Source organism: Brassica napus, chromosome C3 (assembly GCF_020379485.1).
Source record: "Brassica napus cultivar Da-Ae chromosome C3, Da-Ae, whole genome shotgun sequence".
NCBI classification, from domain to species: Eukaryota; Viridiplantae; Streptophyta; class Magnoliopsida; order Brassicales; family Brassicaceae; genus Brassica; species Brassica napus.
Window position 1 is genome coordinate 50,632,760 of NC_063446.1, and position 15,362 is coordinate 50,648,121.

At 44.0% G+C, this 15,362-nt stretch overlaps 1 protein-coding gene across 1 annotated transcript; it reads left to right on the forward strand.

Moving 5' to 3' along the window:
* The first annotated feature begins 289 nt into the window (after window positions 1-289).
* On the forward strand, window positions 290-2,182 carry LOC125583148. The gene is made up of 3 exons (XM_048749734.1): window positions 290-449; window positions 1,567-1,757; window positions 1,811-2,182. Exons 1-3 carry the CDS (start codon window positions 290-292, stop codon window positions 2,180-2,182), a joined length of 723 nt encoding a protein of 240 aa, XP_048605691.1.
* Window positions 2,183-15,362: the final 13,180 nt, after the last annotated feature.

Sequence of the window (15,362 nt, forward strand, 5' to 3'; positions counted from 1 at the left end):
GCAAGACTGTGGAAGACATACTATCCCGAGCCTGAGCACAATTCAAGTGGGAAGAAGACGTCGCAAGTAGAGAGAAGGCTCAGCAAAAGCAAGACAAGAAGGTCTCCAAACAGACAAAAAACGATCGAGATGAAGGATCCTATCAAAGGAAAGAGGCTGGAAGCAGGAATCGGGGAAGGTACCAAAACCGGCCCCTAGAAAGAGCCGAGGCGGTGAACATATCCACATGGCCCGACATCTCCGACATGGCTATATTGAAACCAGAGCTGATCAACGTTTTCTGAGGCAGATGGGTCTACAGGTCAAGTGGCCTCAGAAGATGAGAGCACCTGATTCCTTCCGGAACCCAAACCGGTGGTCCAACTTCCATAATGACCATGGTCACAAGATGGAAGATTGCGTCGCACTAAGGAACGAGGTCAACGAGCTGCTGAAGAAAAGACACCTCTGTGGGAACTGAAATTCGCAACCGTCGATTTCCGTTGAATTAGGAAAGTTAGGAAAGCCCTAATTTCCCAGAAGTCCTGGATATCTGCTAAACCACACGTCAAGCAATCAAGAACACGAAAAGACAGATGGGAAAAATATGAGAATCAAAAAGAGAACGAAATTGGTCTTATTCCGAATCTGCGTATGAGCGTTACAACAAGGTAAAGGCCTCGGCTGCTAGAGCTGTCGGCGAAATCCCTTAGTTCTAGCACCTAAGATTGCAGAAAACCTAATTGAGTCGCAGCTCGAATAACAAAAACGGAAAGTTGCCTAAATCGCTCTAAGTATTTCTCTGAGTAAAAATTCTTGTGTCCCCTCGTCCCTTCAGCTTTGATCCCCTTATATACTCCTTCTAAGGCGGTTTACCTTTTCCCTTTCTGCCCTCGATCGAGTTTATCGCTTCTTGGAAATATTCCATTTTTCTTCGATATCTGTATCTTCGGAAACTTGACATTTATCTTTTTCTAGGCGACAAGTGATAAACCGTAGTAACGACTGGGCTTGGTTCATAAAATCATAAGTGGCCTCTTTGCCGTGTTCTGGCCCTTTTTGGGCCGTTTTCCGACTTTGGCATTTTTACGATTTTATAAAAAGAATGCTTCCGAAACTACGTCGATTCCGAAGAACATTCAAATTCCTCGTATAGCGTAGACAACCTTGAGTGTTCAGCTAACTGTTGTCGTTTTATACGATCAATCCGAATGTTCTTCGGAAAAATGAGTACTTTACGATTTTTAAATCGTACAGTTCCAACGATACCTCCGATTGAGACGAAACAAGGATGAGTTCGATGTAATCTCGGGAGAGGAGTTATGAGGACGAGGTGAAGATGGACTCCGGTCGATCAAGCTCGGCCGTTCGCCGACCTGGACTGGTCCAGCTCGGCAAATGGCCGAGCTGAATCCGTGTTTGATCCAGCTCGGCCCTTCGCCGAACTGGACATGGTCCAGCTCGGCGAACGGCCGAGCTGAATTCCACGGACTATCTAACTTGTTCGTTTCGACGAACTGATCATTAGACCTTTGATAGTTTTTTCCTTTCTTTCTTGACTTCTTTTTTGTTTTTACGGAATAGAAGATTTTATCGGAAGTTTTTCCGACGTTGATTTTGTCGTAACCGATTTTGACCCCAATAACCTCCGGGAGTTCCTTTCCGATAAAGCCAAGAATCTCCTCAATAAGGAAACCAACAACCAGCCCATTGAAGTTGTTCATGCTTCACCTCCCAGACATGATAAAGTGATCCATGTCATCTCCGGCGGTTCTGAAGTAAATGGCATAAGTCATGCAGCTTCAAGTTAGAGCACGCTTTGTTTTCCCAGTCTCTTCACCACGACGCCTTGGTCATATCGCTCACTGTAGCAAACTGCCTAATAAGAAGGATACTGGTGGATAACGGGAGCTCTAGCAACATCTTCTTCCAAGCCGCCTACTGGGACCTGGGACTGGAAGAAGGCGCTCTAAATCGCAAGGTCACTCCGCTCATAGGATTCAGCGGAGAGGTCAATCAGACCGTCGGGGAAATCATTCTCTCAGTATATGCCGAAGGAATCAACATGTACAACATGATACTCGGACGACCGTGGATTCAAAGCATGGGAGCCGTCCCATTGACGCTTCGCCCGATGGTTCCCTACTCTCTGGGGCATAAAAGCGATCAAATGAGATCAGGAAAACTCCATGTCTTGCTATAAACAGACCCTGAAGGGAAAGATCCAGGTGTTATAGCAATTTTAGAGCAAACCCCCGGTCTTGCATTCCGAAGAGCCAGAGGTTGAAGAGATGGACGAAGTACCCTTAATTGAGGGGGATTCGACCTGGAACCTGAAGATAGGATCCAAGCTCGCCTTAGGATTGAGACGGAGGTTGATAGACTTCCTCAAGTCCAACTCGGACTTTTTCGCCTGGTCTCACGAGGATATGCCAGGGATCGATCCAGAGATCATCATGCATAAGTTCCAAGTTGATCCACTACACCAGCCCGTTAGGCAGAAAAGAAGGAAGTTCATGCCGCAGAGGGACGAAATTATCAACAAAGAGGTCGAAAATCTTCAGAATGTCGGGCTTCATCAGAGAAGTCCAGTATCCATAGTGGCTAGCCAACATGGTGGTGGTGAAGAAAAAGAACGGGAAATTGAGGTTCTGTATAGATTTCACCGATCTTAACAAGTCATGTCCCAAGGATTCGTTCCCCTTACCTCACATCGACAACCTGGTCGACGTCACGGCCGGTCACCACCTGATGAGCTTCATGGATGCCTTCTCCGGCTATAACCAAATACTCATGCACCTAGAGGATCAGGAGAAGACCTCATTTATGACGTCCCGGGGCATCTATTATTACAAGGTTATGCCTTACGGTCTGAAGAACACTGGGTCCACCTACCAAAGACTGGTGAACATGATGTTCGCAGAACAGATCGACCAGGCCATGGAGGTTTATATCGACAATATGCTAGTGAAACCCTGGAAGCCGAGGATCATATAGCTGACCTGCAGCAGGCTTTCTCCACCCTTTGTAAATATAATATGAAGCTTAACTCCGCGAAGTTTTCATTCGGCATCAGCTCCGGGTAATTTATGGAGTATATCCACGCATCAAGGCCAACCCGGACCAAATAACAGCTATCCACGCAATCCCTTCACCTCAAAACGTGAAAGAAGTTCAAAGGCTAACCGGAAGAATGGCGGCCCTGAGTAAGTTCAACTCTAGACTGTCCGACAAGTCTCATGTCTTTTTCAAAGCCCTCAAGAAACCGAAGGACCTCCAGTGGACCGACAAGTGCGAGTTCGCCCTTGACAAACTCAAAACCTATCTCACTACGCCACCTTTACTATCAAAGCCCCTGGACGGATAAATGTTGCAACTATACCTAGCAGTATCTGAGCACGCAGTGAGTGCCGTCCTAGTGCGAGAAGAAGGAAAGAAGCAACTCCCAATCTATTACGTCAGCAAATCCTTGCATGATGCCGAAACCCGCTACAGTCACCTCGACAAGCTGGCTCTGCCTTAGTAATAGCAGCTCGAAATTTGCGACCATACTTTTAGGCTCATCAAATCGTGGTGGTGACATCACTTCTTATAAAGACGGTTCTACATAAGCCCAAAGTATCCAGACTAGCTATTGGCCAAATGGGCGGTAGAGCTAAGAGAATATGATGTAGTATTCAAACCGGCCACCGCTATCAAATATCATGTCCTGGCTGACTTCGTGGCTGAATTCTCTCCCGCTATGATCCCAGCCTTGCAACAAAAGATCGAACCCCGAAACGAAAAAGGAGAGACATGAGAATGGATGCTCTACGTAGATGGCTCCAGTAATGTTCTAGGCGCAGGGGTAGGAATAGTCCTAACCTTCCCCGCAGGAGAGATAGCCTCAAGAGCAGTAAGTTGCAACTTCAAAGCAACCAACAGTGAGAGCGAGTACGAGGCCTTAATCGTAGGCTTGTCACTCACCGAACAAATGGAGGCGAAGAACATCCAAGTCTTCAGTGACTCGCATCTGATAATCAGCCAGGTCTAGGGAGAGTATCAGACTAAAGACACAAGCATGATCAGATACATGTCGATAACCAAATGCCTGATCGGGAAATTCCAAAGCTGCAAGCTTACGCAAATATCCAGAGAACAGAATTCCCAGGCCGACGCTCTGGCTAATCTAGGGTCCACCCTAAAGACCAAGAACCAGATGAGTATCCCCCTGCTAGTGCTTCAATGGCCACTGACGGAGAAGGAACTGGAGCCTGATGAAATTTATGCCATAAACGAAGGAATAACTTGGATGACTCGATGACTCCGATCGTCAATTACCTGGAGAGTCATATCTTGCCAGAAGATCACAACGAAAGCAGGAGGATCAAGAAACAAGCAGCAAGATATTGCCTTTACCAAAGAAAACTATACAGAAGATCCTTCTCCGGGCCTTATCTACGGTGTCAATCCCCCAGAGAAGCAACGAGGATACTAGAGGAACTGCACGATGGAGAATGCGGATCCCACTCCAGCGGCCGGAGCCCAGTTCTCAGAGCCCGCAGAGCCGAGTACTACTGTCCCACAATGGCGGGAGATGCCAACAACCAGGCCAAGAAATGCAGTCAATGTCAGCGACACGCCCCGGTCTCCAAGCTCCCACCAGAGAATCTAAAATATGTAAGCTCACTCTGGCCATTCGGGAAGTGGGGCTTGTATATAGTGGGGAAATTCCCGATGGCAGCAGGGCAAAAGGTCTTGCTCATCGTGGTCACCGACTATTTCTCCAAATGGGTAGAAGCAGAAGCACTGAGCAGCATAACGGACTGCCAGATCAAGAAATTCTTTTGGACAGACATTAACACCCGCTTTGGAATCTCTGCACAAGATCATCATAGACAATGGACCTCAGTCCACCAGCTACAATTTCAAAAAATTTCTGCAAGGACTGGGGCATAAAGCTTACATTCGCTACACCGAGACATCCTCAATCCAACGGACAAGCGGAATCTACCAATAAAACAATGGTAAACATGACAAATAAACGCCTGGAGGATGCTCATGGAAGATGGGCAGAAGAACTAACGGAGTACACTGGGCCTACCGGACTACTCCTAATACAGCCACGCTGGAAACTCCCTTCTCACTAGTCTACGGCACCGACAGAGGTGCACGTAAAGACGACAGTATCGGGACCTATCTCCCAGGAAGAAAACGACGAGTTGGTAGCCCTGAGCCTCGACCGGCTCGATGAAAAGAGGGAAGCAGCACGACTGCGAAACTGGTTATACCAACCGGACATCGCCAAAAGCTATAAACGAAAGGTTAGAACCACGACCTTCCAGGAAGGGGACTGAGTTCTTCGACGAGTCTCCGACAACACGAAAGACAAATCAGTAGGAAAGCTCACCCCTGGATGGGAAGGGCCCTATAAGGTGGAATATTGTTGTGGCAAGGTTCAGCCTAACTGTTGGAATGCCCTGCACCTAAAAACCTATCATTTTTAATAAGATCTTGGATCATGCTTTATTATTGCTTTACTATATATTATCTATTTAAGTATCCTGGTTTTTCCTACTCCTACTTATGCTAAAATGTCTCCGGACTAGGCTTACATAATAAAAGTTAGTTCCGACTAAGGGAGCAGAAGGAAAAACCAACATACTTAAAGGGACATACAAGTTGGATCATGTCCCAAGGGACTTCTGATCCTGGCCAACCCTTCATCTAAAGTGATCCGTTCACTAGAACAACAATGGGTATACGACTTAAGCAAGAATGGGTATGCGCAAGCCTGAGTATGCTGTCAAAAGTACCTAAGTCTCTGCATAAAGGCCACGAGCCCGACTATATGCATGTCTCTAGTACGAAATGTGTTTAACCATGCATTAAAACACTACGTGCTACGAACGATGCAGGGGCACGGAGTACATTTGCAAAAGTACTGTAAACAAACCTCAGGGTTGATACATGGAGCAAAAAGGCAAAGTCCGGGACACACACTAATCTCTACTTGACCAGACGTGAAAAGTATCTAAGTCTGGTGATTGATTCGCTCCACCAGGTTGACTCACACCAAATAATAAAAGCCTGAGAGCAGCTTTCTGCAGAAAGTAGAGTACAGCATTACAGGATCTTGGTAGTGACCTACTTCTGAGTGGTAGAAGACGAATCCTCAGCCGAAATCGGTGGTAGCTTACCCAAGGGTGGCAAAGTACGATCTCGAAGAAATAACCTTTGGGTTTAAAACAAACAATCTTTGGGTAATAACAAACAACCCCAGGGTTCAACCTCTGGGTACAACCTTCGGGTTCAACCCCAGGGTTCATCAAGCAACCTCCGGGTTCAAAGTGGTAACTTCCGAGATCCAGATGAGAACCTTTGGGTTTCAAGCGATAAACCTCCGGTCCTAGGCAGAAACCTCCGAGTTTTAAGCAGTAACCTCCGGATCCACTCCCTGATTACCAGAACGACTTCCAAGTCAGGAACTAGGGTCCAAGGACCCCTAGAATTCATGTCATTAGCAACCTACCTAAGGGAGGTGTAATGTGGTATTTGAAAGTTTACGGATTTACAAATCGACATAGGCCTACCTAAGGGAGACAAAGTGCGATAAGAAATGCCTCCGGACATAGGTGATCTAATTCACTAAGGTCGTATCCGGGTTTAAAAGCACCTACTAACATCTACCTAGTCCGTAGTTGGTAGTAGCCTATCTAAGGAAGGCAAAATACGACCAAAGACAATAAACTCCAAGGCTTAGCGCCTTCAAGACAAGACCAACTCCGAAGGAAGCCGGAGCAACACTTCCTAAAGATCAAATTCCCACCAAGCATAAAATACTTGATCGCAAGGTCAAGACAATAAAAGAGTATGAAGCAATCTAGAAAATTCCAAAATGCATTCAAAAGAAAAAGCCACGAAGGGCCATTATTCCACAACAAAAAGCCATTGCTCAAAACAAGAAACAAAAAAAAAAGATAAAACTCAAGCCGAAAATCGCCTAAGTACTAGGCCCGCTCGCAGAACACGAAGATATTGCTAGTGGAAAGCTTCCTAACTGACTACCTCTTCTTGTTATTGTTAGCAAATATCGACGGTATTCTTCCTCAGGATTCCAGTGGTCAAACTTCTTCTCCAACCATTCCTTCATAAGTTCCCATCGAGCAGAACGATGATCGTCCCTCATCAAACATTATCGAGGACCGGTTAGCCCACCATTACGAGAACCTACGGAAACAGTTGTCGGAAGAGAAGACGAGCTGCCAGTAGGAGACACCGCAAAATCAAACCTTGGCATAAGAGGAGAATAGGGATGTCTCTTCCAGGTCTTGGCTTTATGGTACTCATCCTATACGGCAGAAATCAAACGACAAGGAACGCTCACTGAAAATAGATCAAGGTAAGAAGCTCAAAAAGAGGATCAAAGAGTAAAAAGGGAGAAAGCAGTCTCACCCCAAACCCGGCTCACTAGGAACGTTACCCGTCGGAAACGTTTGGGGATTTCCATCGCCAACCTCACCGATGCCTCTCCAGCAAAAGACACATGACGAGATACAGCTGAAAATAAAAATTGCATTAGTGCAAAAAGAAAGTTGTATACTAAGAGAAGATTGTCAAAATAACTTACCAACCGAACGCGAAGACAGAGGATAGCCAGAAGCTCTGTTAGGTTTCATAAAAAACGTATCGCCTGTTCCACAGATCTCCGAAGGGATAGTTGCCCTCGATGCCTCTCGACGTCTCATTCACCAAGGGATTCCCATCTCGAGATCGGATATGATAGAATCCTTTCTTGCCGATTAGAGGAGCGAAATAGTAGGAATAGAGGATCTCAGATGTTCCAAACAATATGCCATGAAATTCTCCCAACACCTGAATAGCAATCAATGCGCGCCAAGTCAGAGGAGTGAGTTGTCGCCTCTGAAGCCTGCCTCCAAGTATGCTTCAAAAATAGCTATTTCATTCATACCCCTGTCCGGGGCACGTTCGAATTCGGAAGGACACCTCAACTCTACCGAAGGAGAGATTGAATATTTCCTTTGAATTTCCATCAACTCCTCTCCTCGAATCACGGAACAAGGACCATCATCATCATCAGGTAAGTGGGAATGCCATTTACTGAATGGAGCCATCGGAATCCCCTCATCGGCTTCGAGAATATCCCCCCCAAGAAAGCACAGGAGAGGAGAAGGGATCTCCGAAAAGACGCTGGGGTCGCATGCGTCCGCCCACGAGCGAAGCTGGAAAAACAGGAAGGTTGGAGGGACGATCCATTCTAGCACAGAGGAGATAGACTCTTAGAAGCGGGTTGAGGATGACGACGTCCCGGATGTATCTATATATAGAATTTTCTCCATTAATCGGTCTGGAGAAATAAAAAAATGGAATTTTCCAATTCTTTCTGAAAAAGGCAACAAGATAGTGGCGAATTTCCAAATGCTGAAGAAAAAGGAAAAATCAGCCTCTTTGCGGGAAAAGGAATGTCTTAAAAAGGCAGTTGTGGATCCTCCACTGTCTCATCCAGAATCTTGCACTAGGTCCAAGGACCCAGCCACCGAACATAAGATCCGCATAAAAACCTTTTCAACGGATCTCGTGCCAGCTAAAGAAGAGTAATTCAGGTCCTAAACCTTGCGCATCAGCCTCATCACCCGGTGAAATGCAAGCTCAGGGTCCATAACCCTGCAAAATCACCTCTAAACAGGTCCAGTACCTATGGATATCAAAGAAAGACCCCGGTCTATCCAAGGAAAGCCGACTCTCATCCAGGTTCAAATACAGTCCAGGCCTAGATAGAAGCTGGAGAACGGAATTACTGAAGCGATTTCTTGCCGAAGGGAAACCTGCTGAAATGGACCAACTCCAGTTAAATTTAAGTGCACAGGTTATCCCCCGAATTTGATGATGAAATGGAGAGATAAGGGGCAAACTGTTGGGGAAAAATACTCAGGTATGAATATTCTCCAGGCCTCGGGCAAGATACTGGCCTCCAGGTTCTTGCAAGGAGGGAATCTGGTTCCGAACCCTGCTTTCGGCTCCACCTCCGGGTAAAATGAAAGTTTTCTACTTAGGGGAATCTTCCATATTTACGAATATGGAAGAGTTTAACCTACCTAACCGACCTCTCCACGACTATATGAGGGGAGCCCGTACCCTAAAACAAAGGATCGACAATCAAATACTAAGAGATTAGAGGTAGGTGGCTAGAACTAAGGTTTATACACCAAACGTTGTAGTTCTTGCTCAAATCATCAATAAAACATCTTTTCATCTCGATTCTTGCTTGTTTATTAGTTCTTCTATTATTTCGTAGTACTCACAAAGATCCTACACAAAAATACCCTAACCTGTTATATCCCCCCCCCCCACCCTGAGCTAAGCCCAGAACGATATAACCCAATATCTCTCACAAGTGCATCCATCATAATCATCATATTACTAAGCATGCAACCTAGCCATGAATCAATCAATACTCTTGTTTTGCAGGCGCTTACCTCACACTCAACAATCGCAACCCTTAACCGAGACTCACATGGGCGATTTAGTAGTATGGACTTAGCACGATGTCCATATCAGACTCTATCACCTCTATCTCTGGTGGGTGCGACTCGGAACTTCTAGCGAAATAATCCTAGAATGAATGGATTCATGATGTTCCATTAGTCAGAACCAGGATCTAAACCTAAATAGAAACTATGAATTAGAAACTAATTTTTCTATAAAAAAAACTAAAGACTAGAAGGTTTACCTTTAGGCTTGAACATTCGCTCAGGATCCATATGGTAAGCTTTTTGATGTGAATGAACTAATCGGTGAGAATCTATTTATAGGTGGTGAGAATGAGGCCAGTTAAGGTTAAGGTCGTGTGTAACAAGCACAAGGTGGCCTGAGTGCACAAAATTGCCAATGAGAGGCAGTTTAGTGTCAAACCTCAAATATCTCCAATAAGGACCAGATATATAGCCAGCCACCAAACTAACCAATCCTGGTACAACATGACCAGCTTGGAGGTGGCCCAGTCAAAGAGATACACATGTCCACTTTCTTGGACGAGGCAAGCAGGCAGCTGCATCATCAAGCAGCTTTCGGACACACTCAACACATCATAGACAGACCCGAACGAGCCACCTTTAATTCCGAACTTGTTGTTGTCTGATAAGGATTTTCGAAAATGGTTATTCTTGGCCAAAACTTTGAATTCCCAGACAAAATTAGATTTTTTATACTGAGATTTCTAGGATGATCTAAGTCAAACTACGAGCGTTTACAACCCGTTAAATTTCTCGAAGAATTTTCTCGTACCATTACTTCTTTCAAAACTCAAATTCAAATTTAAGCACCTCTCAAGCATTATCACCACTTGGTTTTTCATCCCATGCTATCCGTTTATTTTTCGACATCACTTGCAGTCTTTCTATTATAGTGTTCCATAATCTTTTCTAAAGTATCGAAGAAGTAATTTCTTGACCGATGTAACGGATACTCTGACCAATTCAACTTTTACTCCAACCACAACTACTTTTCTAAGTCTATTGTCCTTTGAACTCAGATTTCTGATTTTCCAATACTTTCGTTTCTATTTTTAGCTTCATGAATTTCTTAAAACTTGTAACACTCCTCTAGACATTCGAGTTAATGCATTGTTTCCTCATGCGAAGCTTATTGAAATTCGTTATCTTTATTTATTGACCCATTATAACTTATTATGTTCATCAAAACTGTTATGGCTCGAATTTTCTTATTCAGCCATATATGTGTCCATACATCGACCATTTTCTGTGCGGCCATTCTTTGGTTTCGTCAGCGTCCTTATTTCTGTTGCGGGTTATTACATACCTCCAGATCAGATCAGAGCTTCATGAGGGTGAACGACCATTCACAACCTCGAGCACACACCCAACAACTGGTTAGATATACGGGATTTTGCTTGTATCCAACAAAAATCCACAGATGCTGAAGCAAAAAAGAGGTGGGAAAGCTGTTAAACAACATGAGACAAAATGGAAAAAAGAAAGCTGGAAGTGAGTAGTGGCAACCAATAACTCGAAAAAAAAAAATTTATATCTCTCTCAAAAAGTTTTGTCATATTCAGTACATATATACAATTAATCAGCTACATGACTTCTTGGACCAATTTTTCTACGTTCATTGCATTTCAAAGTTTGAACTATTTTGGTCCGGGTAACCAGACCACTTCAAGTTTGAGTAATAAAATAGTCGTTCATTATAAAAAAAAAATCTGAACTAAAGCATTTTAATTATTTTGGATTTGTCAACACACTATCTTTATATTTATTTTTATCGTCACTTATCTCGTCCATGTATATATGGAAAATTAGGCGAAATAACCAAAAAACACACACAAACTCACTAACTATCCAAAATCACCTGCTCTCTCCTGCTTTCTCTTACTTTCCCTCTCTATCTTCTACAAATCTAATATCTCTTTTTTGGTTATTTGACAAATCAGTATATATATATATCCAAAGACAGATTCAAATTTAGTTAATTTTACCCTTAATTTTACCGGTAAAGCTTTCTACCTTAAAAGTAGAGGTACTAGATTTGAGTCTCGCAGCTGCAAAGAAGGGATTTAACATTTTGCTTTTGTACATAATAAAAGGATTATGGGTTTTTGCCCAAAACTTATGTTATAAAAAAAGCATTTTAAGATATGGAACCATTTTTAAGCTTATCACGTTTTGATAAACTAGTTGAACATTTGTAAGCGTTGACCCCATTGTCGTTTTAATCGATCACGTGTTAGTGAACTTAGTTGAGACCTTCAATTATTTGATAGTCTTTTTCAGAAAACCTCCCATTTAAAATTCTGACATGCAAGGAGCGCGAGCTGATGTCTTTTCAAGGGTTCATCTCCCGGCTTCTGATGTTTCTCGACAGTCTTTGCTGCGAGATAAAGAGATGGAGAATAGATATGGAAGAGATGGCTATCCTAGGCGGGACTACCGTAGTAGATCGCCTTTGATGGAGCGTAGGGCCGAAGGCGGCTTTATGAATGATGCTAGAGCAGCTTACTCTCGACGCGATGGTAATGGTGATAGGAAAGCGTGGAAACAAGGTGGCAAGGACAGGAGTTTAAACTCAGCTTTCACACGCCAGAGTTCGCGATATGCGCCTTATGGGAAGCAAAAGCCGACGACATGGAGAGTGAAGGAGAGATCACCGCCACGGGATTTGCATAATGAGGGAAGAATCGAACCACATGCTCATGGAACACATCTGCGGTCCATTGGCGACTCATCTCTACGTCAACCATCTGCTGAAACAGCTCAAGATTCTCATAAGAGTAGTGGGAAGAGGATTGCAAGTCAAATTGTGACACCGGCTAGGCATGATCATGATGATAATGTCACAAAACGTCCTAGAGTGTCTCCTCGTTTGGTGACTTTCTCTCCCATGGAGAAAGCATTGCCGTCTGATGCTCAGATTATAGGAGCTCTAAATGGCATGGAGATCGTCGATACAATCAACACAGATGTGGAGCTACATGATCCGCTGACGGTTCCGGAAACTCAGGACGATGATATGCTGGGGGAAGACTTGATGGAAATGGAGGCAGAGACAGATGACAATGTACGTGAGGTTGAGCGAAAGGGACATGAAAGTGTACGGGTAAAGCCGAGAACCTCATCTTCTTATAAGAGTGGGGGTAGGTCTGGATTCCCTTTGGGATTACGGAATAAGATGGCTGGTTTACTTCGTCGAGGATCGCCGCAGGCGCGTCGTTCGTCTTCAAGGGACAAAGCTCATTCAGAAAAACAACGTCCAGGGCCGGGTAAGAGTTCGAGAGGCAGTACACGTAAGGGGAATGGTTTGGAGGGGTCCAAAAACACCTCCGGAAAGTATCCATGAAGACAATCAGTTGGAACTGTCGAGGAATTGGGAACGACCTCACAGTTCGACGCCTTACGGAGATGTGTCAGAAGCTTCGCCCAGGACTTGTGTTTCTTTCTGAGACGAAGAACAGAAGGCTGATGTTGCAAAACATTCAGGCCGACTTAGGTTTTGATCATTTGTTTACCATTGAGCCACTTGGACTCAGCGGAGGTTTAGCTTTATTTTTCATGGATGAATTTCAAGTTAATGTTTTATTTTGGAATAACCATATGATTGACATTGAGGCAGTCATTGATGGAATAAAAGTCTATATGACGTTTGTTTATTGGGATCTTGTATTAGAAAGAAGGGATCAAGTTTGGGAACGTCTTATGCGTTTCTCAACAACAAGAACTGGACCTTGGTTCATGATTGGAGATTTTAATGAGATTACGGGTCATAACGAGAAAGAAGGAGGGAGACAACGTCCTGATAGTTCTTTCCTACCTTTTAAGCAGATGCTTAATGATTGTGGTATGCTAGAATTTCCTTTCACGGGAAACATGCTATCATGGGTAGGAAAGAGAGAAGGAGGGACAACTGTCAAATGTCTATTAGACAGAGCTGTAGGAAATGCGGATTGGCATGAGAAATTTCCACACTCAATTGTGAAGTATATGAGGTTATGGGGATCGGATCATCGTCCGATCGTTGCAGACATACTCACAAAGCCAACGAGAAGATTATATAAGTTCAAGTTTGACAAAAGATGGCTGGATAATGAGGAGTTAAGGCAAGTCATTCTTGAGGGATGGAAATCACCTGATCTTCCTCCCAATGCGACTATTATGGAACACATTTCGAGTTGCCGTAAAGCCTTGAGCGAATGGAGGAGACAACATAATGTTAATTTTGCGAAATTAGTGGAGGAGCTTAAGGAGAAAGTGGAGGGTTTGTACGCAGATGATAATGCTACCACTGAGGAGATTGCAGCAGCTTTGAAGGAACTCTCTGATGCTCTTAAAGCAGAAAAAATGTTCTGGAAACAGAAGAGTCGAGTGTTTTGGCTGCGAGAAGGTGACAGAAATACAAAGTTCTTTCATGCTTTAACAAAGCAAAGAAGGGCACATAATAAGATTACGAAGCTCCGGGATGCAAATGGAAATGTTGTTGAGGATGAAGAAGGACTAGTAGCCATTGCTACTAGCTATTTTAGACAGATTTTTGAATTGTCTAACCCGGAGGACATTGAAGAGGCACTGGCTCAAGTCCCAACGACGATCACCAGGGCCATGAACGACAGCCTAACAGCTCCAGTCACTGAATGGGAGATCAAATTAGCGCTTTTTGCTATGCATCCAGAGAAGGCCCCAGGCCCAGATGGGATGACTGCGCTCTTCTATCAGAAATTCTAGGATATTGTAAAGGAGGATTTAACTCATATGGTTAATAAATTCCTTTTTGAGGGGACGGTGGCGACTGGCCTGAATGATACAAATATATGTCTCATCCCAAAGACTACAAAGCCTAATGAAATGACTCAATTTAGGCCAATTAGCTTATGTACTGTAAGTTACAAGATAATCTCTAAGGTCTTATGCTAGAGATTGAAGAGAGTACTGCCAGGCTTAATATCGGAAACCCAGCCAGCTTTTGTTGCTGGAAGACAAATTTCAGATAACATTATGATAGCTCAAGAAATGTTTCACACTCTGAGAACCAAACAAAGTGGTCGTGGCTTTTAAGACGGACATGAGTAAAGCATACGACAGGATGGAATGGTCATTTATTGAGGCTGTCATGCGAAAGATGGATTCTCAGAAACATGGATCACTTGGATAATGCGATGCATTACGTTGATAAAGTATAAGATACTCATGAATGGACAGCCAAGAGGAAATATTGTTCCTGGTAGAGGCCAATGCCAAGGAGATCCTTTGTCTCCTTTCATTTTTATTCTATGCACGGAAGCGCTCGCTAGCCTTCTCAATCATGCAGAGAGCCAAGGGAAGATAACGGGGATGCGCGTCACACGCGCGTGTCTTTCGGTATCCCACCTTCTCTTTGCTGGTGATAGCATTTTCTTATGTAAGGCGGAGCCCCGTGAATGTGAAGAAGTAATGAAAGTGGTCATGAAGTATGGTAAAGCATCAGGTCAATGTATCAACTTTGATAAATCATCCTTACTCTTTGGTAAGCGAATCAATGCAACTAGTAGACAAGAGATTAATGATGCACTTGGAATACAAAATGAAGGAGGAATGGGGACCTACCTTGGTATCCCGGAAGACATAAGTGGGTCCAAGTGCAAACTTTTTGCGTTTCTCAAGGATAAGCTAATGCATAGAGTGAATGGTTGGACAGGTAGATGGCTATCAAAAGGAGGCAAGGAAGTGCTGATTAAATCCATTTTGCTAGCACTCCCAACTTATGTTATGTCTACGTTCCTTCTCCCCTTAGAGATATGTGAAAACTTAGCACGGGCTATTGCTCAATTTTGGTGGAGTTCAAACCCAACGAAACGTGGAATACACTGGGCGAAATGGGTAAAAGTCTGCCTACCA